Source organism: Lithobates pipiens, unplaced genomic scaffold (genome assembly GCF_037356315.1).
Source record: "Lithobates pipiens isolate NorthernLeopardFrog02 unplaced genomic scaffold, aLitPip1_a1.2 Scaffold_18, whole genome shotgun sequence".
NCBI lineage: Eukaryota > Metazoa > Chordata > Amphibia > Anura > Ranidae > Lithobates > Lithobates pipiens.
In genome coordinates, this window is record NW_027507758.1 from 281,688,698 (window position 1) to 281,716,484 (window position 27,787).

The 27,787-nt window shown below is 43.6% G+C and overlaps 1 protein-coding gene across 2 annotated transcripts in view; it reads right to left on the bottom strand.

Moving 5' to 3' along the window:
• The window catches only part of SLC35F1 (solute carrier family 35 member F1), a 487,635-nt gene that overhangs the window by 187,128 nt on the left and 272,720 nt on the right, over positions 1–27,787 (bottom strand). For both annotated transcript variants that reach the window (XM_077487047.1, XM_077487046.1), the window contains exon 2: positions 15,637–15,812. In XM_077487047.1, the coding sequence (XP_077343173.1) occupies positions 15,637–15,812 (176 nt within the window). The remainder of the gene's footprint in view (positions 1–15,636; positions 15,813–27,787) is intronic.

Genomic DNA, 27,787 nt, shown 5'->3' on the forward strand with positions numbered 1-27,787 from the left:
ATGGTGCATGGAGTGATGCACCAATTTCTTCCTCAAACAAAGTTTTATGGGCATTGATACAAAGCTGTTATTGACACAGGGAAGGTCGGGTTTTTTCTGATCCTGGACCTCAGGTAAATTAATACCCTTGTAAGAGTGTGCAAACCCAGGATGATTTCTATTTGATTGATGTCAGGATTGTGCTACGTACAGGGTGCAGGACTCGGGATTGTGCTACGTACAGGGTGCAGGACTCGGGATTGTGCTACGTACAGGGTGCAGGACTCGGGATTGTGCTACGTACAGGGTGCAGGACTCGGGATTGTGCTACGTACAGGGTGCAGGACTCGGGATTGTGCTACGTACAGGGTGCAGGACTCGGGATTGTGCTACGTACAGGGTGCAGGACTCGGGATTGTGCTACGTACAGGGTGCAGGACTCGGGATTGTGCTACGTACAGGGTGCAGGACTCGGGATTGTGCTACGTACAGGGTGCAGGACTCGGGATTGTGCTACGTACAGGGTGCAGGACTCGGGATTGTGCTACGTACAGGGTGCAGGACTCGGGATTGTGCTACGTACAGGGTGCAGGACTCGAGATTGTGCTGTGTACAGGGTGCAGGACTCGGGATTGTGCTGTGTACAGGGTGCAGGACTCGGGATTGTGCTGTGTACAGGGTGCAGGACTCGGGATTGTGCTGTGTACAGGGTGCAGGACTCAGGATTGTGCTGTGTACAGGGTGCAGGACTCAGGATTGTGCTACGTACGGGGTGCAGGACTTGGGATTGTGCTACGTATGAGGTGCAGGATGCAGGATTGCTCTACGTACAGGGTGCAGGGCTTAAGATTGCGCTATGTACAGTGGGCAGGGTACAGAAGTGCGCTGTAAACAGGGCAAAAGGCTCAGGACAGCACAACATACAGGGTGCAGAAAGCTCACTGTGTACAGGGGGCAGGGTTCAAAAACTCACAAAGTAAAGGGTACAAGGCTCAAGAGTGTAAAAAAGTTAAGTACTGCATGCTACACAGAACAGAAGTGAGGTCATACACATCACCTGCCAATGGATGTCTTTCCCGATCTCTTCCAATTGGCCAATGCTGCTGGTCAGTCCTGTGATCTTAACTTAATATAAACTTGGGGGTGGGTGTTTTGAGGAAGGGGGGCGTCCTGCGGCTCCCCCACCCCAAAGCACCTTGTCCCCATGTTGATGAGGACACGAGCCTCTTCCTGACAATCCTGGCCATTGGTTGTTGGGTTCTGCGGGCTTTAATAAGGGGGCCCCCCAGATCCTGGCCCCCCCACCCTATGTGAATAAGTATGGGGTACATTGTACCCCTACCCATTCACCTGGGGGGAAAAGTGTCAATAAAAAAAAAAACACACTAGACAGGTTTTTAAAGTAATTTATTAGGCAGCTCCAGGGGTCTCTTCCCACTCCTCCGCTCTCTCCGGCCTCTTCCCCTGGGCTCCTCCGCTAGCTTCTGCTCTTTTGCTAGTGGTGGCCTGGTCTTTTCCGTCATCTTCTTCCTTCCGGTCTTTTTCCGATGTTGACACGGCGCTCTCTTCCGCTGTAATGCTGTGTGCACGGTGCGCTACAACTTATATAGGCATGGGACTGGGTCACCGGGTGATGGCACCCGGTGACCCTGCCCCTTATGACGGCACAGAAGAAGATGGTGGAAAGACTGGGCCACTGCTAGCAAAAGAGCAGAAGATAGCGGAGGAGCCCGGGAGAAGAATTGGAGACCGGGAAAAGAGGCCGGAGACCGGGAGAAGAGGCCGAAGAGTGGAGGAGTCGGAAGAGACCCCGAAGACAAAAGAGACCCCCGGAGCTGCCTAATAAATTACTTTAGAAACTTGTCTAGTGCGTTTTTTTATATAAACTTTTTCCCCCAGGTGACTGGGTAGGGGTAAGATGTACCCCATACTTAATCACATAGGGTGGGGGGGCCGGGATTTGGGGTGTCCCTTATTAAAGGGGGCTCTTGGATTCCGATAAGCCCCCCGCCCGCAGACCCCGACAACCAATGGCCAGGGTTGTTGGGAAGAGGCCCTTGTCCTCATCAACATGGGGACAGGGTGCTTTGGGGTGGGGGGGCCGCAGGGCAAACCTCTTCCCCAAAGCACCCACCCCCATGTTGAGGGCATGTGGCCTGGTACGGTTCAGGAGGGGGAGTGCTCACTTGTCCCCACCCCTTTCCTGACCGGCCAGGCTGCGTGCTCGGATAAGGGTCTGGTATCGATTTTGGGGGAACCCCAGGCCGTTTTTTCGGCGTAGAGGGTTCCCCTTAAAATCCATACCAGGCGACAGGGCTCACAAGGTGTCAATCTCAACAATAAAAGCAGCGAGATCGACTTGCTTTTTTAGTCCCATCGTATCTCATCACGTTCAAAACAAATGGACTTTAGTCCATGTGTGGGCAAGTTCATTCATTCGGAAGTTCATCGTAACTCCGTTAAAAGTCCGTCGGGAAGTCCGTTGGACCTAGTCTGCCGGAAAGTCCGCTCACGTGTGGGCAAGTTCGTTCATTCGGAAAGTCCGTCGGAACTCTGCCGAAAGTCTGTCGGACCTAGTGTGCTGGAAAGTCAGGTCCTGTGTACAAGAAATAAGACTAAAACTAAATCGAAATTTGCTGCCAAAATTAACACAGTTTACTACCCTTAAAACTGGTTTTGTGTAAAGATGTCATGCTTTCCCAAAGGCCCTTATTTTCCTTCCTTCACCTATACAAGGATATTGTCCACATATCACACTATCCTAAACTAGTTTCCTTTGGCCAGCTCTACATCGCATGGACATGGGTCCAGGTTTTTTATGTTTGAATGCGATCGCTTCCTTTTTCCAAATGGATTCCCTCTTTGTGATCACTATCAGGCCTCAGAAAGGCTCAGTGGCCTTTGCTTCCACCATTTCTGTTTGGGCTCAGCAGACTTTCATTCAGGCTTATGCCATCTACACCTGTCTGTCAATAAACTACCGAGTACAAAAATCCTATTTTTTAACAGTAATTACTATTTAAAGCTGAACATGTTTCTGGTTTCAGATAATATATTGCTGATTTATAAATTACCCTTTTATACTTTAGCAAGGCTCATTATCTTTTGTATTGTATTCTATATAAATACAGTACATAGAGCCAGCAGAAAAAAATTGTATCCATAAAGATCTATTAAAATAAGAAAGTCCCTTCTTTCCTGATAAGAAAAGTGTATACTTTCTGATAAATCCCTGTTCCCCAGAGCTTTAAACAGTGCCTGTGATTGTCACATCACTAAAATGCAATCTAATGCCGATATTCCTTCTGTCATTTTCTGCTGGATGAGGTCAGTAAACAAAAGGGGAATGAGGAGCAGTTATGCATCAAAACAGACTACAGCAGGAATATGTTTATTATCAGGAGGCAGGTGAGAATTAATTCAGTTTCTGTGCCCTATAAATGTTATGTGCAGTTGAATATGTTATTTGAATTAGTCAAAACTGATGTTCAAAGCAGTAATAAAAGATGTTTCCTGGGAGGTACATTGTGATGAGTATTATGAAATAAGCATAATGTTTGTCTGATCTGTATTCACAGCGTTGTGATACAAATAGCACAGCTAATACAATATTGATTACTAAGGTTTGATTACTAAATTGGCTCTAAATCAATAACCAAGTAGAATGCACTGTACCACTGAATGATGGACAGATGTCTTATGGAGAATGACAACAATGAGATCTCTGCCAGGCATTGAACCTGTCTGGGTTGCCACTATGTTGACTTGGAGCTCCACTGATGTAATATTGTGGTAATACTTTTTTTACCTTTTTGATAGGAGAGGTTTAATATCTGCTTCACAGATTTCCAAAATTTTTCTTTTTTTTATGTTTTTATCCTTTGCATCATTTACAATAAACTGTATGGTAAGTGGTTGCTACAACCTAATGCAAAAATGACTTATGAGCACCTGTGAGCTAAACCAGTAAGAACTGTACAACAGAAGAAGGATGGTGTGTTACCCGTGCATTAAGGTAGGATTTTTGTGCAATATTTATAATTTTATATTTTGCTAGCACTTTACTTTATTTGTAACCATGACCAGTGGGCACTTTTTTTAATCTGATTTACAGGAAATGTGTTAAAACCCCCAAACGTCCCCGCCCTCCTCATCTTCATAACACATGAGGGGTGAATGTTTTTAGTTGTTGGGCAGACCTGATAATACTGCTTGGGCTATCAATGCAGCAAAGGCAGAAAGCACAGGAAGTTATTCATTTACTGGATTTCTGGTGGAATCATCAGGTAATTTTTCTTTCTCATGCAGTGAGGGATACAGGAATTCAAATACAGTTAGGTAATACGGCCACCTACAGGAGGACATTCACAAAACATTTGTATATCTGAATTCCTGTGTCCTTTTATGGCCTCTATTATGGTAAGTACTACAATCTTATGTTTGCACTTATCGAACAGATATAACGAAACAATTTAAGTGTTACATTTAACAGACCATTAGGAAGCAAGCAAGAGAAGTTCATTTCTTGGATTTACACGAACTGTAATCATTGCATTTGTTGTATGCTACAGATTTAGTGTTGAATACTGGGGATAAGCGAGTATGGCTGGTTTAATATGTTTTATACAATGATACTTTTAAATAACTTCTGATTTTCTCAGACGATTTCAAGGAAGCCAACTTTGCAAGTATATTCATTATACATAGAATGAAATGTGTACAGTGGGGCCAAGTCAAACACTCTCGGCTTCGAGTTAAGGACATGATGACTGAGAACACATTATGACACAATTCATCTGCTTTTGTGTTTTGAAGTGGAAGCGAAGTCTATGTGCCAGCATCAAACAGAGGGACAATTCCTACCCATGAAAAGCTCACGCTGAGTTAATTGGGGAATTGGTCTTCTATCGGCTTGTATTGCTTAGAACAGATGCCCGGCCTCACATAACCATGGATTTAGCATTTCTTTCTAGTGTGTTATGAGATATGATTAGTAAAAGTCTCAAGTGCTACATTAACATCAGTGACATGGGTTATTCCATGTAATTGATAAATACCTGTGCAGTATCTATAATTCTCATCCTTTTTTCAGTGATTTCCGAGACTATAGATCACTAGTCGTAAAAAAATACATGCAAGATCCCCTTCACGTTCCCTCCCATTCAGGTATTGTCACTGAAGAGCCTGAGTAAAACGAGGAATAGTGTGAAAGGAGAAACATGCACTGTTTGCTCCAATGCATGATGACAAAATAAATATTGATGAACATGGAGAGAGAGGATGAATATCTAAGATTATTTTTCTCCGGTGCTGGCAGCCATTATGTGCGTCGCCTGTCATTTTCATTCTTTCCTTCATTCAGTCCAAGCAGTAGTACTTTTAGAGGTCCATAATCCTGATGCATGTGTGGGTGGGACCACATGTTTGGTACCCAAGGAGTGCAAATGGAGACCAAGGAATGTGGCATGCTGTATTCAATCAAAGATAAGAAACAAATGACACTTGGTATTTAGCGGCAAAGAACTCTCTTTCAGTTCCAAATAGGGCCTAAATATCACAGCCATATCAAGCACAGAAGATCTTCACAGGATTATTGGAACACAGTCTCCATGCTGGAGAAGACACTTGGGTAAGCTTATGAAAACAAGTAGCATTTGACAAAGGAGGTGGCTGATAGGTGGTGTAGCGACAAGAGTACCCAGGGGGCTGATAGGAATTCCTACCCCCGATCCCACAGAGTATACTAGTTAGTGGAGTCAGGCATGAGGTCTCTACACCGTCCCTCCTCCACCAAAATCTTTCTCTGTGCTAGACACACTGTCCCTCACCAGGGGGTTCCTGTCCCTACCCTAGCCACTTCACAAATGTGCACAACTGCCATGGGCAGTACTATTTATTTGCACTGACCTCACTAAAGATGGCCACGGAGGTCATTCAACTAATTTAATGACTCTTGACAGAATACTATATGTAAAGCAAAGCAAAGGAAAAGCCACACAAGTCAGTATGAACAGAATTGCATTTTTTTTCCCTTATGTAGTTACAGACCAGTGCTTGGGGCACATAATGTTATATGCGTTAAAAGAGGGCCCTTTCTTAGAACTTTTTTTATTCCAAACGTTATTTAAAGAAAATGTAACAACCACAAGTTAGCATGTTACTATTACATAAAGGTATATGACACAAGTCAATTTAGTTATCCATCTCAGATTATGTACATATGTTTAAGAAAAGGGGTGAAAACACATTTTTTTAACAATATATTTTATCCTACCCACACCTAACAACTGTATTTTCATTTTCTCCATCAGCTCATCCCCCACAGTTATTACCTTTTTTGTTTCAACTTGATCCTCCCTTCTAGATTGTAGGCTCTAATGAGCATGGCCCTCTGATCCCTCCTGTATTGATTTGTATTGTAAGTGTACTGTCTGCCCTTATATTGTAAAGCGCTGCGCAAACTGTTGGCGCTATATAAATCCTGAACAATAATTGAAGTTATATTAAAAAAAAGTAAGCAAAAAGTAAGCAAAGCCGTCATTGCCAGCAATTTAAACATATTTTTTTCCTTTCTAAAATTTGAGTTTTGCTTTAGTAGGTTGGATATATCATACAAATGTGCAACTTAACAGGCAAGTTCAGGGCATCCCCCAGGCAAGTTATTTTAAAGAAAGTTTGTTTTTAGTTTTTAATGTCTTACCCAAAGCTGCTCACCTCCAATGTTTTTTTTTTTAAACGCAGAAAATGTATTTTATTGAAAGAAATTCCAAAATTACATACCAGAGCAGTCAGTATGCATAGCAACATATATTAATAATCAATGTAAATACATAACCTTAACTGAGTAGCATATTGGCACTCAATATGCATGTAGATACATTCATATAAAGTAATATAATATCCCAAGAGCAGATGCAGTGCTTCACCTTATATTAATCAATGGCACTGAGGCCTGAGGTATCGAGCAATGCAGCTTTCTGGATCGTTTTCTTCTCTGTGGCTAAGGCCGCGTACACACGGGCGGACTGTTCGCCCAACCTTGTTCGGCAAACAGTTTCATCAAACAGTCCGCTCAAAATTTGCATGAGCGGACTTGCCCACACACGAGCGGACTGTTTGACGAACAAGGTTGGGCAAACAGTTCGCTCAACTTTTGAAATGAACGGACTCGCCCACGTAAGGCGGAGGCAAATCCGCCCATTTCGAGCGCGTGTACAGGTAGGCGGGGCCCGCGAAGGAGACGTCGCGGGCTCCGCCGCCTGGAATGGGCTTAAAGGGGAACCCCAACGCCGAAAAAAATCGGCGTGGGGGTTCCCCCCAAGTCCACACCAGACCCTTGTCCGAGCACGCTACCCGGCCGGCCAGGAAAGGGGGGCGAGCGAGCGCGCCCCCCCCTCCTGAGCCGTACCAGGCCGCGTGCCCTCAACATGGGGGGTGCCTTGGGGAAGGGGGGGCCGCGCGGCCCCCCCACCCCAAAGCACCTTGTCCCCATGTTGATGAGGACAAGGGCCTCTTCCCGACAACCCTGGCCGTTGGTTGTCGGGGTCTGCGGGCGGGGGGCTTATCGGAATCCGGGAGCCCCCTTTAAGAAGGGGGCCCCCGGATACCGGCCCCCCACCCTATGTGAATGAGTATGGGGTACAATGTACCCCTACCCATTCACCTGTGAACTAAAGTACAATAAAAAACACAACACAGAGAAAAAATATTTTATTGCACAGCTCCGGGGGTCTTCGGGGGTCTTCTCGCCGGACTCCTCCGCTATGTGTGTGTAGCTCTTTTGCTAGCGGAGGAGTCCGGCTTTCTTCCTCCCCGCCGCCGGCCTCTTCTCCCGACTTCGGGGGTCTTGTCCCCCTCTTCGGTTCTTCTGCCGGGCCACCGCGCCTGGTCCGGTGGCCCGGTCTTCTGTCGCCGTCTTCCGTTCTTCTGTCGCCGCCTTCGGTTCTTCTGCCGGGCCACCGCGCCTTCTTGTAGCTCTTTTACAGGCGGTGGCCCGGTCTTCTGTCGCCGCTGTCGTCGTCGCCGCCGCCGCCGCCGCCTTCCGTTCTTGTTCTTCTTCTTGTTCTTCTTGTTCTTCTCCTGGAGATGTTGACTCGACGATCTCTCCGGCCGGAATGCCAGGGACACGCTCCGCTGCCACTTATATAGTGACAATGGGGCGGTGTCACATGGTATATGTCACATGGGTTGGTCACATGGGTTGATGTCACATGGGGACTATGACATCGTAAGGGGGCGGGGTCACCATGTGACCAACCCATGTGACATATACCATGTGACACCGCCCCATTGTCACTATATAAGTGACCGCACAGCGCGGCTCTGGCATTCCGGCCGGAGAGATCGTCGAGTCAACATCTCCAGGAGAAGAAGAAGAAGAACAAGAAGAAGAACAAGAACGGAAGGCGGCGGCGGCGGCGACGACAGCGGCGACAGAAGACCGGGCCACCGCCTGTAAAAGAGCTACAAGAAGGCGCGGTGGCCCGGCAGAAGAACCGAAGGCGGCGACAGAAGAACGGAAGACGGCGACAGAAGACCGGGCCACCGGACCAGGCGCGGTGGCCCGGCAGAAGAACCGAAGAGGGGGACAAGACCCCCGAAGTCGGGAGAAGAGGCCGGCGGCGGGGAGGAAGAAAGCCGGACTCCTCCGCTAGCAAAAGAGCTACACACACATAGCGGAGGAGTCCGGCGAGAAGACCCCCGGAGCTGTGCAATAAAATATTTTTTCTCTGTGTTGTGTTTTTTATTGTACTTTAGTTCACAGGTGAATGGGTAGGGGTACATTGTACCCCATACTCATTCACATAGGGTGGGGGGCCGGTATCCGGGGGCCCCCTTCTTAAAGGGGGCTCCCGGATTCCGATAAGCCCCCCGCCCGCAGACCCCGACAACCAACGGCCAGGGTTGTCGGGAAGAGGCCCTTGTCCTCATCAACATGGGGACAAGGTGCTTTGGGGTGGGGGGGCCGCGCGGCCCCCCCTTCCCCAAGGCACCCCCCATGTTGAGGGCACGCGGCCTGGTACGGCTCAGGAGGGGGGGGCGCGCTCGCTCGCCCCCCTTTCCTGGCCGGCCGGGTAGCGTGCTCGGACAAGGGTCTGGTGTGGACTTGGGGGGAACCCCCACGCCGATTTTTTTCGGCGTTGGGGTTCCCCTTTAAGCCCATTCCAGGCGGCGGAGCCCGCGACGTCTCCCTCGCGGGCCCCGCCTACCTGTACACGCGCTCGAAATGGGCGGACTTTCCGAGCGGGAACAGTCCGCTCATTTCGAAAGTACAGCGGACAAGCCCACACACGGGCGGACTGTTCGCTCAAACACAGTTTCAGCGGACAGTTTTTCGGAATTTCCGAAAGACTTTGTCCGTCCAACTGTCCGCTGAAACTGTCCGCTGAAAGCCCACACACGAGCGGACTGTCCGCCCAAACACTGTTCAGCGGACAAGGTTGGGCGAACAGTCCGCCCGTGTGTACGCGGCCTTACAGACGAGCTGTGCTAGCACCCTCAGCCTGGGTGGTTAGTAGTTGGACTGCTCACCTGGAGCAGCTTTGCTTGTATATGCTGTAACCAGTAAGTTACACAGTTCCTTATAGTGTTATCTCTTGCTTATTTAACAGTAACCTCAAATTTCTATCAAAGCCGATGTAGGTATTTAAAGGCCCATCTGAAACTTTCCTTGAGCGTTATGACAGTCTTTAAACAAACCATAGCAAAGGCTTGGAAGACCCCAGCCCTTGGGGGGGGGGAGGATTATTAAAACGGGTGCACTCAAAATCTGGTGCAGCTATGCATGATAGCCAATCAGCTTCTAACTTCAGCCTGTTCAATTAAGCTTTGACAATAAAACCTGGAAGCTGATTAGATTGTATGCAGGGCTATACCAGATTTTGCACCATGCAGTTTTAGTAATTAACCCCCTTTGTATCTTGGAGACCAACAACAGAATCACGCAAGCCATGATGCATAGTAAAATCAAGGTCACTTTAATTGATATGATCCCAAAACACCTCAAAATTTGGCAACCTTACGAGGACCTATCACATGGCTTTATTATTGGCCAGGTGAGACTGTTGTGGCCCTATCCTGGTTTGAGTTGCTGACCTCTTTTCTTTTTCCTCTCTTCCTTTTCTTTTCTTTCTTTTTTTTTTTCCTTTCTTCTGCTCTATCCTAGCATGAAACTTGAGTTTTTTTCATAAATATTTTACAAATTATATTCCCTAAATTTACTATTTTCATTGCATTTTTTAAACAATAAATCAAGTTTATACAATGTACCTCTTTCGTGTACGACACACTTTTGTGCTTGTTGTATTTGTTTTGCACGAACAAATCATTTTTTTCATGTCAACATGAGGATAATGTTGCCAAGTATGCTTTGTTTCTTTGTTATTAAAAAGATTAAATAAGAAGATGTTTATTTAAGATGGAGACAACAGGTCATACTAAAGGATCAGTACACTTTTTTGGGAATTCTCAGAAGGCTAAAAATCTTTTCAGGAGACCCCAACTGTCATAAATTGCCCATTCTGTTTGTTCATAAATGGGAATGGGAAATACCTTTTTAGACTTTGCAGGAGGTCTGCTGTTGCCCAGAGAGGCATGGTGAGACAGAGAATAGTCAAGTGTGATCATACCAAGGGTTTTGCAAACAGCAGAAGTGAGCATATCTGTATTAGTAAGAAAAATGTGTGAAGCCATGGTATCAAGAGTGTAGGAGGTGAGAAATCTTCTGCCTCCTCTAACACTGCCTCCAGGTCTTCTTCAATGTCCTCCTCTTTTAGAGTAGGTAGTTCCAGTTCTGTCTCAGGCAGAGAAGATGGCTGTAGAGAATAAGCTTGGTATTTTGAGCCATGGAGAGGGATGACTGTATTAAAGGCATTAGTTGCTCGAGTAATTCTGATATAGCTGGAGAAAAATCAGCTTTGGTCATGTAGGCCGCTTGTTGCACACCATTGATAAGCTAAAATCCGCCGCAGAGACTGGTATTAAAATAAGGTCCTGCTATGGTGCAAGGAAAGCACCCTCACTCACATTTTTAGGTTTTCCAACTCATTGTCTGAGTACAATATAAGAGTAAGAGGGCAGGAAAAAGTGCTTAAGTACATTATAAGAGCTCTGGGTGGAAGTGGTGATAATAGTGTGAGCTGTGATGTAATGTAATACCAACTCCTCATGAGACTAAGCTTTAAATAGTGGAATTTTTAATACCAAGTCCTGATAGTGTTAACATAAAAATAAACACTATCCAGGAGACACTTAACAAGTGCACTGCAAGTAGTGGCAATCTCATACTTGCTATATGACTGCAAGCCACTTGCCGCCCCCACCAGAGCCGGGGGGCATGCAGCGTGGCACTCGGAGTGCTGTGTGTCAGTATGACACACTGCAGCTCCGATCGTGGTAAAGCCTCTGCCTGCCCTTCCAAGGGGCCTGGACCACAGGTCACAACCCGGACTATCCTTAACACGAGGCAGCTGCTATCAGAGCAGACCGGCTGCCAGGATGCAGGGGAGGGTGGACAGGTGGGCAGATCCCACGTATGTGCAGGTCTGGGCCCGCTGTCACATACTGTGTGGGGTGGGGTGACGTCAGTTGCCAAGTCGGAGGGCCCTATGGAGGAGGACATCAGGGGGGAGGAGTCCCCCTCTGCTCTTTTGTGTGCAGGTCTGAGGGACCCATGGAGGAGGAGGTCAGGTGGAGGAGCCCCCACTCTTTTGTGCATGCAAGCTCACCAGTGTGTGCCGGGGTGGGTGGGGCCAGTTGTGCCAGTGGAGGGCCCCATGGAGGAGCTAAGGGTGAAAAAGCCCCCTCTTTCTTGCAGCTGCCACCGGAGAACCTGGTGGAGATGGGACACAGGCTCAGCTACCTCTCCTGGCACTGCTGGACATGTGAGATCTCGGAGGACTGGTGCTTCCCTAGGTGTGTGTGACACCTGCTCCGCTGCACCCCACATATCCTGCTGCCCCCCTACCTGTGACACTGCCTCTTGCCTGTCCCACTGCCCCCCACCTGTCCCACCTGTCTCGCTGCCCTCCTACCTGTGACACTGCCTCCAACCTGTCTCTCTGCTCCCCACCTATGACACTGCCTCTCACCTGCCCCACTATCCCCCCCTTAGACATTGCCTCTAATCCCCCACTTTTCCTGCTGCCTCCCTTCTATGACACTTCCCCCTCCTGTCCTGCTGCCCCCTGTCCCGCTGACCTCCTCCCATGACACTTCCCCGTCCTGCTGCCCCCCGCCTGTCCTGCTGCCCCCTCCTGTCATGCTGGTCTTCTCATGTGACACTCCCCCTTACTATCCCACTTCCCCCCACCTAACCTACTGCCCCCCACCTGTCCCCCTGCTCCCTTTCTGTCCCACTTCCCCCCTTCTATGGTAGGAGATATGACCGGAGGAGGTCATGGGATGGAGGAGATGAGATTGCAGGGAGGATGAAGAAGACATGGGATAGAAAACATGGGATGGAGAACATGGGATGGAGAAGGAGGGCGTAGGGTGCCCAGTGGGCGGATTAGATGGAACAGCAAGTGGGCGGGCCCTGGGGAATTTTGGCGGTCAGGCCTGGGGGGGGGGGGGGGTGCCCAGGCCTAAAGCTGTGTAAGGGGCACCACCATTTTCTGGTGGCTGCGCTGCTTACCTATCCTGCAACCCACGCCAACAATTTTCGCTGTGTTCATAAGCTATGGTAGTTGAAGACTTTTCGACATATGACACACTTCTGGGTTAGTTGGATGCCTGGTCCTCAGCTGTGCAGTGTGGTTTTATCTGCTGCCAGGTCCCCCACCAGCCCCACACTTACCTCCCAACCAATCAGGAGTCCTGGAATCCAGCCAATGGGGTCTTAGGACTCCTGGCCAATCAGGAAGCAGGTCCTGAGACCCGATTGGCCGGGAGTCCTAAGACCCCATTGAAGAAACAGGAAGACATTAGCGAACATTAATTCACTAATGTCACACAACTGAGTCCACCCTTTTTTGAAGCCAATTATAGCCTCAGGCTCTAATCACGTGCTTAAAAAAAAAACATTGAAATCCATACGTCCAGCACTCTGCATGTAGATTAGAAAAGCAGGTGAATGGATTAGGGGGGGCGGCACCCATGTGCCCTGCATGAATGGCCGCCACTGCTCAGTAGAATAATATTTATTTTGTTGTGGCTGTCTAACACATTTGACTATGAGGTTAGCAAACCTATCTAACAAAGTAAGATCTGATTCATGATTATCTGTAAATATCAATGGATTTGTCCATCCACCTCTGTTTTTTGTTTTTGTTTTTTTATAGTGTTTCCTAATGCATCAATTAAATGATTAGCTATCTCACAGTATCATGCACTTCAATTACTGTAATGCATCTCTGTGAGTGCCAGGCTAAAGACCCAGACAGTTGTTTTTTTTACAAAAAAAAAAAGTTGCTTTTCTAATTAAAAAAAGACATGTGAGTGTGGGTGAAAAAGACTATTATACATTTGTTACAAATAAAGTTTAAAGTTATAGTAACTATTTTATTTTTATTAAAGGTTAGTTTTCCATCATGATGAATTAGCAAAGCTAGGTTCACAATCACATCTGCACCAGAGGCATGGGGGTGACATTAATTCTTAATCCACACACTGGAAACTGCAGCACAGTTTAAGGGGCTAGAAACCACATAGTACTATGCTGTTTCCCTGTGGCTGTGATTTTGGAAAAGCTGCAGGGACCCTTCCCCTGTGTTTTCCATAGGTACAGCCCTGGGAAACCAGCATAGTGTGAACCTAGCCTAGCATTTTCAAAATATTACTATCAATTCACTAGGCAAGGTATAACAACTCCAACCAATGGTATGCAAGTTATACATACCATTGGTTTACATCATATATTTGACCCTCAAATCAGACATTGGAAGTTAGTAGGTGCCTCATAAATATACTCAACTTTGTTATTAAATAAATGTAAGAAGTAAATTAAGTGAAAATGAGTTATCTAATATAAAAATTACCATGGTTGCAAGATACTATAGTGAATGTGTTACCAGGGACCTCCTAATTTCTAATCTGTTTTATTGGTTTCTAGTGTAGATTTCGGGGTCCTTTTAGTGAAAGCAACTCCTCCAAGATTCAGAAGTCAGAATGTGGACAGCTAAGCTCCTAACCCCAATGTGGCTGCTATTTGGTGGAGTAAATACATAATAAAAATAGGGCATACTGAACTTCCCTTCTACATTATTAAAAATGCTATGTTTCTAAGAAAGCCATTACAGTCATTAATATTGCCCAGGGGTCATTGATAGCATCAACTTGCACATAATTTCAATGTGACCTGGAACATATATACCTTTTAATTATTTTAACACATACCATTTGTGCACATCTTTTTGTATTTGTCTGAGTATAATAAAGCAATTTAATCAGTCAATCCCAATATGAATAGCATGGTCTTCCTGTTTCAACATCCATTAATCTATAGTACCTTTGAAAGGTAATCTACTGTCTGAATGGTCTAAGATTATCGTGGTGTACCCCAAGGTTTAGTTTGGAACCCTTACTTTTTAATACCTTTATAAATAATATAGGGTCTGGGATTAAAAGTACCATTTCAGTCATTGCATCTGATACCAAGCTATGCAGTGCAATAACGTCCTTACAGGATGTCTCCAACTTACAAGCCATCCTCATTGCACTGTGTAATTGGGCAACTATCTGGCACTGGCCAATGAGGTTTAATGTTGAGAGAGAGAGAGAGAGAGAGAGATATGGAATATGCAGTTGAGTTCACAAAAAGGATATCGGGGAACTGGAGACAAGGGCAACTAAACTGATTAGAGGCATGGAGGAGCTCAGCTATGAGGATAGATTAGAGGAGTTGAATTTATTCTCGCTTGAGAAGAGGAGATTGGGGGGGGGGGGGGGGGGGGTATGAGCTACATGTATAAATACATAAGTGGCCCATATAGTGAACATGGTGTTGAATCATTCACTTTAAGGTCATCACAGAGGAAAAGGGGCACTCTTTACGTCTGGAGGAAAAGAGATTTAATCTCCAAATACAGAAAGGTTTCTTCACAGTAAGAGCTCTGAAAATGTGGAATAGACTCCCTTAAGAGCTGGTTCTGTCCAGTTCAACAGATTGCTTTTAAAAAGGCCTGGATTATTTCCTAAATGTACATAATATAACTGAATACTAACATTTATATGTAAAGTTGATCCAGGGAATATCCGATTGCCTCTCGGGCGATCAAGAAGGAATTGTTTACCCCACTGAAGCAAATTGGTTCATGCTTTGCTGGGGTTTTTTGCCTTCCTCTGGATCAACTGTGGTTATGGAATTGTGTATATGGGATTGTATGTCTCCCCCCCCCCCCCCCCTTTTATTGGTTGAACAAGATGGGCTTTTTTTCAACCAGACTGTAACTGTGTGCTGGCCCAGAAACCAAGGCGTGCCCAAATCGACATGGCTTCTTTAGCCTCAACGTTTATTATTTAAAGCTTTTTAGTAGAAATTGAATTCATAAATGGCCTATAAAAATGTAATATGGCTACTACTATCAAGGACTTCATCACAATTTACTTTCACATATCTATGCATTAAGTACCAACAATGAGAAAAATTAAGTGTTTCTAAAACCTTCGCTCAGCGGCAAGAGTGAACACATTATACTGTTGGCAATTAATAATGCTTACCTTGTCTTACAGCCAACGTGGTTGTATAAACCAAGAACAGAAGGATGTAGTTAAGAAAACTCTGAAAGAGAGGTGTGTTGGCATGAAAATCTTCTGACAGATATTTGCTTGTGAGCCTTATTCCACAGATAAGTAGGGAGAGCACTTGTCCGAGAGCAATAGACAGCAGCATTTCCCTGTGAGGATACATAAGAAAATGATGGTTAACACCATGACAGTTCATACATAATTTGCAGTGCATGTATAAATCATATCGACATTAATAAATCAGAACTCATTTCTCTGTTAGGTCACAGTGCAGAATATGTGCAGACCGTGAGGTAAAATCCATTAAACTTCAATACATAGTTCATACATACAGTTAGCACCCCTTTATGCTTGCATGGAATGTTAGTGCATTGCTCATTGTTAAACAGATGAGAATTAACCAAGTCTAACCAATGCAAATTTAAATAAAATTTCAATGACTAGACTCAGGTCACATAAAGGTAGTTACAAGACAGGTAGAGCTTTTGAGACTAAAAAACTATGTGAATGTTAGAGTTTAGATAACTCGATAATATAATATCTTTTTAGTAATTAACCACTTAACAACCTCCCATAGCCGATTAATTAACGGCCTCCCAGAATTCTGCTCTCGCGCGCCCCCTGGGGCAGGCACACGAGAGGATCCGTGACCGCTGGGTCCAGTGGACCCGGCGCATCACGGATCACGGGAAAACGGCCGCTCATCGCGGCCGTTTACCACGTGATCGCTCCGTCAAATGACGGAGTGATCACTTGTAAACAAACCGGCGTCATTTTATGACGCCGGTTCCTCCCTCCCCCTCTCTGTACCGATCGGTACAGCGGAGGGGAAAGAGATCAGTGTCAGCAGCGCTGTGGGCTGCATCTGCAGTGCCCACATCGATGCTCACCGAATTTAACCCCTCCATACCCGGGCAATACTCTGCAATACCAGCTAATACTCTGCAACACCCCGCCAATACTCTGCAACACCCCGCCAATACTCTGCAACACCCCGCCAATACTCTGCAACACCCCGCCAATACTCTGCAACACCCCACCAATACTCTGCAACACCCCGCCAATACTCTGCAACACCCCGCCAATACTCTGCAACACCCCGCCATAAATTGCCATACCCAGCCATACTCGGTGATACCCTGCAATACCCAGCCATAGACGCCCCCCTCGCCGCCCTCCGGTCCTTCAACCAACTCGCCAATACGATCAAAGCCAGAATCTTTTTATTTTTTTAAATTTTTATTTCAGGCTTCCCAGCCTAGAGGTAAGATGTGGGGTCTTATTGACCCCAGATCTCACTGTAAAGAGGACCTGTCATACCATATTCCTATTACAAGGGATGTTTACATTCCTTGTAATAGGAATAAAAGTGATAAAAAAATCTATTTTTGGGGGAAAAAAAATGTCAAACTAAAATAAATAAAGTAAAATGAAAAAAATAAATAAATTAAAGCGCCCCTGTCCCCATGTGCTCGCATGCAGAAGCGAACGCACACGTAAGCCCCGCCCACATATAAAAACGGTGTTCAAACCACACAAGTGAGGTATCGCCGTGAACGTTAGAGCGAGAGCAATAATTCTAGCCCTAGACCTCCTCTGTAACTCAAAACATGTAACCAGTAAAAAAAAAAATTTAAGCGTCGCCTATGGGGATTTTTAAGTAGCAGCGTTTGGTGCCATTCCACGGGCATGTGCAACTTTGAAGAGTGACATGTTAGGTATCTATTTACTCAGCATAACTTCATCTTTCACTTTATGCAAAAATTGGGCTAACTTTACAGTTTTTTTTTTTTTTTTTTAAGCACAAAACAGTTTTTTCCCCAAAAAAACACGTTCAAAAAATTGCTGCGCAAATACCGTGTGAGATAAAAATTTGCAACGACCACCATTTTATTCTCTAGTGTCTTTGCTAAAAAAAATCTATATAATGTTTTGGGGTTCTATGTAATTTTCTAGCAAATAAATTATGATTTTTACATGTAGGAGAGAAATGTCAGAATTGTCCTGGGTGCTCCAGAACGCCTGATGGCGCTCCCTGCATTTTGAGCCTCTGTATGTGGCCACGCTGTGTAAAAATCTCACACATGTGGTATCGCCGTACTCTGGAGTAATAGCAGAATGTGTTTTGGGGTGTAATTTGTGGTATGCATATGCTGTGTGTGAGAAATAAACTGATAATATGACAATTTTGTGGGGGAAAAAAAAGGAAAAAAAATCTTGATTTTGCAAAGAATTGTGGGAAAAAATGACAACTTCAAAAAACTCATCATGCCTCTTACTAAATACCTTGGAATGTCTTCTTTCCAAAAAGGGGTAATTTGGGGGGTATTTGTAATTTTATGGCATGTTAGGGTCTCAAGAATTGAAATAGGCTGTCAGTACTTCAGGTGTGATCAATTTTCAGATATTGGCACCATAGTTTGTGGACTCTATAACTTTCACAAAGACCAAATAATGTCCACCAATTTGTAATTTTACCAAAGATATGTAGTGGTATAAATTTTGGCCAAAATTTATGAAGAAAAATTACTAATCTGCTAAATTTTATAACAGAAACAAAGAAAAATTCATTTTTTTTTTTACAGAATTTTCAGTCTTTTTTCTTTTATAGCACAAAAAAAAAAAAACCGAGAGGTGATTAAATACCACCAAAAGAAAGCTCTATTTGTGTGATAAAAAGGACAACATTTTCATATGGGTACAGTGTTGCATGACTGAGTAATTGTCATTCAAAATGTGAGAGCACCAAAAGCTGAAAATCGCTCTGGTTATTAAGGGTGTTTAAGTGCCCAGTGGTCAAGTGGTTAATTTGTATTTGATCTGTAGCCATGTCCAACCTGTTTTCAATGTATTTGTTTTATATACAATGTCTTGCAAAAGTATTCAGTCCCCTTGGCTTTTTACCAATATTGTTACATTACAGCCCTTAGTTCAATGTTTTTTTTTTAATCTGAATTATATGTGATGGATCAGAACACAATAGTCTAAGTTGGTGAAGTAAAATTAGAAAAATATATACACAAAACTATTTTTCAGAAATAAAAAACTGATAATTGGCATGTGTGTCTCTATTCACCACCTTTGTTTTGAAGCCCATAAAAAGCTGTGGTGCAACCAATTACCTTCAGAAGTCACAAAATTAGTGAAATGATGTCCACCTGCGTGCAATCTAAGTGTCACATGAGTGGTCATTACATATACACACCTTTTTGAAAGGCCTCAGAGGCTGCAACGCCTAAGCACGGGGCACCACTAACAGAACACTGCCATGAAGACTAAGAATCTCTCCAAACAAGTAAGGGACAATGTTTTTGAGAAGTACAAGTCAGGGTTAGGTTATAAAAAAAATATCCAAATCTTTGACGATCAAATCTATCATAGCCAAATGGAAAGAACATGGCACAACAGCAAACCTGCTAAGAGAGGGCCGCACACGAAAACTCACGGACTAGGCAAGGAGGGCATTACTCAGAGAGGCAGCAGAGAGAACTAAGGTAACCGTGGAGGAGCTGCAGAGTTAAACAGAAGAGACTGGAGTATCTGTACATAGGACGACAATAAGCCGTATGCTCCATAGAGTGGGGCTTTATGGCAGAGTGGCCAGAAGAAAGCCATTACTTTCAGCAAAAAACAAAATTGCAAGTTTTGAGGTTGCGAAAAGGCATGTGGGAGACTCCCAAAATACATGGAGTAAGGTGCTCTGGTCTGATGAGACTAAAATGTAACTTTTTGGCCATCAAAGAAAACAATGTCTGGTGCAAACCCAACACATCACATCACCCAAACAACACCCCCCCCCCCCCCCCAGTGAAACATGGTGGTGGGCAGCAGCATGCTGTGGGGATGTTTTTCAGCAGTCGGGACTGGGAAACTGGTGAGAGTTGAGGGAAAGATGGATGGTGCTAAATACAGGGATATTCTGGAGCAAAACCTGTACCGCTCTGTGTGTGATTTCATGCCGGGAAACCCGCATCAAATTCGCATAAGTGTGAACCCAGCCTGAGCCCCTCTAGATCCAGTGATGTCTCTCTGAAACTAGCACTCCTGATTGGAGCCATTAGCGCCAGCTGCTGTCAAAGACATCCAGTGAGCCAATCAGGAGACAGAAGGTACAGGGCTGAGCTAGGGAACAGGAGCACACCTGCTTGGGTTCCTCCACAGCAGGCTGCTTGCTGTGGGGGCCCGCGGCAGGAGGGAGGAGCCCAGAATGTTGGCGTGGGACCCAAGAAGAGTAGGATCTGGGCTGCTCTGTGCAAAACCACTGTCCAGAGCACGTAAATATAAAATCGTTTTTTTTTTTAAACCAAGGTTTTAATATCACTTTGGGCCCCATTCACACTTGTGCGACTTGTCATGCAACTTTGGACATCAAAGTTGCATGACAAATCGTTCCCCATATTTTCCAATGATAACCATATATATGCAAATTAAAGTTGCAGCGATTTCAAAGTAGTTTATGCACTACTTTGGTCCGACGTTCATGCAACTTGAGGGCCATAGACTTCAATGTTAACCCTCAAAAGTTGCATGAAAGTCATACCTGAATGTTATACAGTGCAACAGTTGTCCATTATCACTGGTCAAAGCCAAAGTCATATCCAAGTTTCACCCATCAAAGGTATGTCAAAGTTGCACCGAAGTTGCACTCCTAAGGCGGCACAACTTTAGAGTAGCACAAGTGTGAATGGGGCCTTAACCCTCAAAAGTTGCAAGAAAGTCCTACCTGAATGTTTTACAAGCAACATCGGGTCCAACTTTGCAGAGAGACAAGTCACATCCAAGTTGCACCCATCCAAAGTTACATCAAAAGGTGCAACTTTGGAGGCCTACAAGTGTGAATGGAGGGTTAGTTAAAAAAAAAAAAAATTGCAAGTTCAGCTGAACTAGTTAAAAGTACTTTGAGATGAGAAATGACAAAGTATACATTTCAACCATAGTTCAAAAATTACAATGTTACTGTTGCATAAAGCATGCAAACCATGAGCTATAAATTGTCATGATACAAGAGAATCTGGTGCGCAGGAGAGCCAAGTTAGGAAACAAGCAGTTAGGGTTGTGGTTAATGGAAGGTTAATGTGGGGGGGGGGGGCTTAGGATAAGGTGCTCCTCTATGCCAGTGATGGCGAGCCTTGGCACCCCAGATGTTTTGGAGCTACAATTTCCATGATGCTCAACTACACTGCAGAGTGCATGAGAAAATGTAGTTCCAAAACATCTGGGGTGCCAAGGTTCCCCATCACTGCTCTATGCATTGAAAGTTATGGATTTCATGAGAATGCATTAAAGCGAAGTTCCACCCAAAATTTGAAGTTCCGCTTTAAGTACTCCTAGCCCCCCCTCTCATGCCACAACTGGCATGTCATTTTTTTTTTAGGAGGAGGGGGGCTGGATACCTGGTTTGGAGTGGGACTTCCTGTCCCATTTCCTCCTTCTGACCCCTAGGCAATTCCAAGGCAGCCCCTCCCTTCCAGGAAGGTTCTGGAACACGTGACAGGTCCCAGAACATTGCCTGGCCATTTACGGAGCGCAGCACGGCTTGTGCATGCGCAGTGCGTGCCCAGCTGTAAAGCCGAAAACTGTCACAGACGGGCACCCACACTCACAATGTCAGTGGCATGAAGAGGAGGGGGAGAGAACGCAGGCATGGGTTGGCCACAACGCTGGACCATGGGACAGGTGAGTGGCTGTTTATTAAAAGTCAGCAGCTATACTTTTTGTAGCTGCTGACTTTTAATAAACTCAAAAATCTGTGGAACTCCACTCTAAGCATTCCCGCATTGAAAAAAAGTGCTATTTTCTGTTTTTGTCTCTCTTTAAACAATAAAAGCAGCAAAAATTACATGAACAACTTCAAAGATGTATCAGGTCGCATCTCTACATAGATGTGCACGTGGGACACAAAGCACTGAAGTTAGCTTTCCAATGAATTATAAATGAGAGGCAGGTTCCTAGTTTTACTAAAGTGAGGGCAGAGCATTTTTACAGTAACTAATCTGTCAAATTGTGACAATGCTGCTGCAGCATCAAACGGGCGCAGTGCTGGGAGGTTTTCTTTATATGCTGTTGTTCCTGTATATTTCACAAAGGAGGCAAGAGAGAGATATCCTTAGAGCTGCATGGAGAAAATCTCTGCTTGGGGAAGTAAAATTTATAACCACATTTCCAGAAATAGGAAGAATGCTTTTCACCTTACTTATTGCTGCCTGCCAAAAAGAATGATTCCTGAAGTTTTGATTTACAACATCCGTACCCAGCTGAGGAATAACTACCGACAATAAAAGCATATTTATTGTGAGAGTGAAGCCAAGCAAGGTTGGGCTCATGCACACTGTCTAAAAAAAAATAAAAAAAATCAGAGATGCAACTTAGTATCCTATACACCTCATCAACATACCATTTTGCCATGAGTTTCTTGGAAAAGGGTCAGTGGGGAAAGACAGACAATGTGCTAAAACAACATCAATATCTCTGGTTAGGAAGAAAGTTATTGTAAATATATTATGAGACCTAGCTTCAAGTAGTGGTACATTAAGGGCATAGTCACTCACTGAATTCTACTTTTTAAGGTTTTTTTTTGCCCATTTTAACAAGAAAGTTTAAAACACAATATCGATCAGTTAAAGCAGGGGGTTTTCAGCATTTATCCATCCAAAAAAAAAAAAAAAAATTAACAAAGTTAAGCCTCCTGGCCTTTAGTCTGGTCCTATAGACCATGACCTAGTACCACTCAGTACCTCTCCCAAAAGCTCGATCCACACACTTGACAGCCCTTTGCTGCTCTAGCTCCCATCTCTACTCCTAGACAGAGACCTCCCTAGAATCCTAGTCAGGTTTCTCCTAAAAGCCCAGCACACACCTGCTTGTGGTTCTCAAAACATGGACCCAAGATTAGAGATTGTATCCCTCCCAGATCAGTATGAAATCTCTGAGCTCCAGGTCCCAAACCAGGTTTTACCAACTGATAAGGAAACTGAAATGCCAGTTTCCCCTGAATGACCCAAGATCCCTGAAGCCCCTCAACCTTCCTGGATGAGAATCCTGGGTGATTAACTCTTTTTACAGCAAAACAGGTCACAGCAATGCCAGTTTATATATAGTTACATAGTTAGGTTGAAAAAAGACACAAGTCCATCTATTTTAACCAACAAAAAAAAAAAAGATACAAACTCATATACACAATCCTTCACCCACAGTTGATCCAGAGGAAGGTGAAAAACCCCAGCAAAGCATGCTCCAATTTGCTACAGCAGGAGAAAAAAAAAACATTCCTGACCCCAGAGAGGCAATCGGTGACAGGTGTTACAGTGTACTAAATGGCCCCTAATAAACGGTGGACAATATAAGTTTTCCAGCACACAATACACTGCACTTTGGTGAATATATACAGCTCCACTGAGTCATAGGTTATTAAAGATCACTGCTACCTGGCCTTTGAGGGACAGTTTTAGTTTACCATATAAGTCAGGGGTCTCCAAAGGGCCAGTTTAGTGTCCTGGAGGCTTTAGGGAGGCCAGGCTGTGGCCAGTGGGTGTAAAAATTGCCCCAGCATTAGTGCTCCATTATGATTTCAATGGCAGAAATAAGGCCCTATTGTTGGTATCAATGGGAAGAATAGTGTCTCATTGATGGTGTCAGTAGGGGAATGGAGGCCCATTGTTGGTGTCAGTTGATGGAATAGTGCCCAAGGGCCAGATAAAGGGCAAGCAAAGGGCCACAGTTTGGAGACCACTGATATAGGTTAATGGGGATGGATATACGTCATATCTTAGCACAATTATGTAACTAGTGCCAAGTTGCCTTTCTGATGATGCAAATTTCTGATAATGTACATTCAGTAAGTTATATTTCACATGAATAGGGCCTATCAATTTACTTGGAATTTTGTGATGTTCGCTTTATTAATGCATGCTTATCAATTTAGCAGAAGTGTGTGCAATAAGCACTCTGGGAAGTAGGACTCATCAGAAAGAGAACCCTTGGAGTGATATTGTTTGGCTTAATTACAAACTAATAATGGCATGATTTTTGTGTGTCCCAAACTGGCTACACACTAGTAGATTTCTGATCGAGTGCTCGTATGAAAATTATTTGTACATTCAACCACTTGATGAATGTCATTCAAAAGTACTTCAAAATTGTGTTTGCTTTCAGCATTCAATTTTGGAATGAATATAATTTCCAGAGCAAAAAACACATATACTGTTAGAAATTTGTTCTTTGGAGAAAACATTTCCATCCCGGTCCTTTGAATTTTTTAATCACTATGGTTGAAAACATTGATACATTGATCAGACCCCAATAACGATTAGATGTTCCTTAACATGAAACAGAATTATACTAGTGATTGACGAGCTTTAGTCTTTTGGTGGCAAGTAGAATGATGTAACTTCTTGAACACTGGGAAGTTTTGTGTGCATACAGATGTTTCTATATCGTCTATATCACATACATAATATGTTCTTAGTACTTGTTTCGTGAGTTGCCACATAGTGTCCAGTCCAACAATCAGTTAACTAGTTCAAACCAATGGACATGCTACAAACACCCAAAAAAATCATCATAGTGCACAAGGCTGTATGTAACAAGTCCAGCCCTTCTGCCCTGCTAATAGGACCCCCTCCCCATTCCTCAGCAATTCTCGGCTCTGATTAGTCAAAGCTGGAGTTGCTGTGTTTGTAGAGCAGCTCTGGCCACTGCTTCTGTGAAGAAGAAGCAGTCTGACTCATGTTTAACAACACTGCTCAGAGGGAAATAGAAAGATACAAAGTAACATTTTTACTCATAATTTTAGTGTAATTTTAGGCAGGACAAATTAGAAAATAAAATGTGCATTTTATCTGCAGGAACACTTTTTTATTTTTAAACTGACAGCGGCCACAAAAAAAAAAGTGTCTTGTTTATTTTTGTTACATTTTGTGACCATACCACAGCGCAGCAGTCTGAAACTACCCTTAAGCAATGACAGAGTTATTATCAAATAAACAGGTCCATAGCAGAATCGTAAAACTTGCTCTGGTCCACAGAGGATTAACAGGTGAGTGAGGGGAAGTGGTTAGATATGGCCATGGCACATGGGTTCTACTAGGAGTCAAAGAACAATGTCAATGGGCCAATGAGAATGGTACACTGACAAGTAATTCAGAACCAAACCCACTGATTTACGAGTTTCCCACAAGAAAGTCCTAGTTAGAAATGTTCAAATAAATGTTATGAAATCCTTAATCAAACATACAAATGTTGTTTTCTGCAGGTTTTTCATGTACATTCTGCCTACTAGCAGTGTATGCTATATTCAAGGCATGCCTCTGGTAATAACTATCACAGTTCCCAGTAGGCTTATGTTAGCTCTCAACTGAACTTTTAGGCCTTCATTTGGATGGCGCCATAGCTAGTCATGGCAACTGCAAATCAGTCAATAAAGTGCAAGCCAAAATATAAAGTGCTAGAGAAGTGCAGAAAAGTGCGAAGAGGATTCAATGCTATCGTTCAGGTGGATTGAGATTGCATATATTCTTTAGGACAAAATTCCCACTGTAAAATGTTGACTGTAGTTCCAATGGTGTGCTCTCAGTGCTCCTACCTCATGGGCATAAATATATGCCTTAAGTATGTGCCTTGACCATCTAATGGATTATGCCCTTGCATCCGTGGGTGTGGGTAAGCCAGTAAAAAGGTGAACATCCAATATGAGCAGTACGTGAGAACTTGCCTTTCTTAGTTGTATCCAGATGTAAAAATGAGCCTCCAATAGTGCATTACTAAACTAAACAAACTGATTTATTAAATAAAAAATGTTTGCTTACATTGTAGTAGCAGAAAAATGGGCAAACATGAAGTACAGCGGCGTTCCACACTACCTCATACGTTACTCCCGATGTACGATTTCTACTTCCGGTACACAGTAACGACTTCCGGTTCCCTGTGACTACTTCCGGTTGCATCCTACGTGTTACGTCACGTACCTCAAGACTTCCTCCATAGATCAAATTGCGGTTTGAACGAAAAAAAACAACCCGATTCTCCCATCCACAGATTCTAGGTGGATGGAGGAATCTTCACCACTGAGCTTTTGTATTCTGACAGCGGGGAGACTTCATCATCAGAATACACTGATCAGCATTGGGGAAATCCAACAGGGCGGTTGTACAGAAGTCAGTTAGTAGATCGACTTCTGTACAACCTCCCTGCCTATACATAGATCTAAATTTGGCTTGTCCCTGCTGAACTGGCTGAAATACAATCCATGTATGGCTGATTTAACGCAGGTAGTTGGAAGCACCAAAAAAGCACCTGCACTCTACTGCTGTTATCTTTTTAGGCAAGAAATGACTAAGTTTAAGTCAATGGCATAAAAAATTGTTAAGCATTTCCATAATAAGATAAAATAGCTTTATCGGAGCAGTATTTTATATAGGAAAACATACCTACCCAAGATGATTTTTAATTTAATAGAATTAAACACAGACATGCTTCTAGCTTGGCAGAACTATACAGATTATTGAATCTTGACATGTTTATTTTAATAATTTATCGAGGGGGTTATTGTATTCCTCATAAATAAATCCCACACAGGCTAACAAATATTGATATAAGCTGTGGGAGACTGAAACTGGTGGATAAATGTGAAGTTAGTACCATCATTCAGCAAAACAAAATACACCCACCTTGGAAAGATTACAGGTGTTGGACTACTTTTTTGAACAAGATAAAGGGCATAGTGCAGACATAGAGTAGTGGAATGCCTTAGACACCCTAATAAGCTTCACCAACTTTTGAGCAAAGATTTGGTCACAGATTCACCAAAAACCCATATTCAGTTTCTATTGGGGAGATTAGGAAAAGTATCAAAGCACAAAGGAAGAGTTGGTAAATCGCACCAATATGGACATAGAGATAAACAAAAACGTATTTTTATAAGGATGGGTAAGGGTTAGAACGTCTGATAATGTTTTTATTGCTGCCTGCAATGTTCTGCTCCAGGGACTACCAGTATTTTTTGTTTGTGAGCATCACAAGGACAGGAAGTGCGATAACATCTCTACAATGGAATCACATACAGAAATACAATAGAACTATAAGGTTTATGCTTTTTGCCTTTTCAGTTGATTTGGGATTTAGTATAGTTCTTTGATCTATTTAGTATACATAAAAAATGTTGGTTGTGTGTCTTTTTCATGCATGATTGTACATAAAGGTTTCTCTTCGGTTGCACTAGGCATTTACTTTTAGCCAGAAGCTTTGATAAACATTATACATCACAATACCTTCATTTTTTGTAGGCATTATGTGCATAATAAATCCTTTTTTATCTGAAAGTGGCTGTAACACTTGAAAAATACTATATAGTGGTATTTCTGGAAAATTAGCTGCAGAAAAAGACCTTGATAAAAACTCTGCAACACAATGCTGATTTACTGAATCACCTGTACCACCAGAGAGTTATGTGATAATATGGATCTCTTTTGTCATAAGGCTTCACCTTGTATTTTCTATGGCAAAAACAAAAGAAGGAATCTGTTTTTTTTTTTATAATGTACCAGTTCACTTCCATTCCTGTTTTTATCATGCATTTTATGGGTAGCCTCATTCATTTATTTTCTATGTTCAGGAAAAGCAACCAAGTTTGTAAATGGAACCCTTTTTCCATTTCCCTGCTGTTGCTTAGAACCCTCGCTGCAGGTTCGGCAGTTCATATTTGCCTTCTAATTGCTACAGCTATTTAATTGCAGATGGCTTCCGAGGAATACAAACAAAATTACATCAAAGAAAGCATCCCTGACATTCTTTTAAATTTGCATGATTTTTGCCCTAGATCTCTTGGAGGAATAAGCAAAGTGCAGACACATCAACAGGGATGTTAGGAATGTCCTCCTTGGTGGCCTTATAGAACCACAAGAGAAAATGACACAAATTACAGTTTAAAGGACAGGCTGCATGACATAGTTCAAATACATATGACAAGCAAAAGAACAGTGTATTTTTATTTATTCACTTTTTGCGTGGTAAATGTGTTTGACTATAAATTGTATAGATTGCTAAATTTCTTTCACAGTAACTATATATGTAACTCTGTTGTGTATTTCACATGCATTAAATTGATCATAGGATTATAACAATTTAGAAC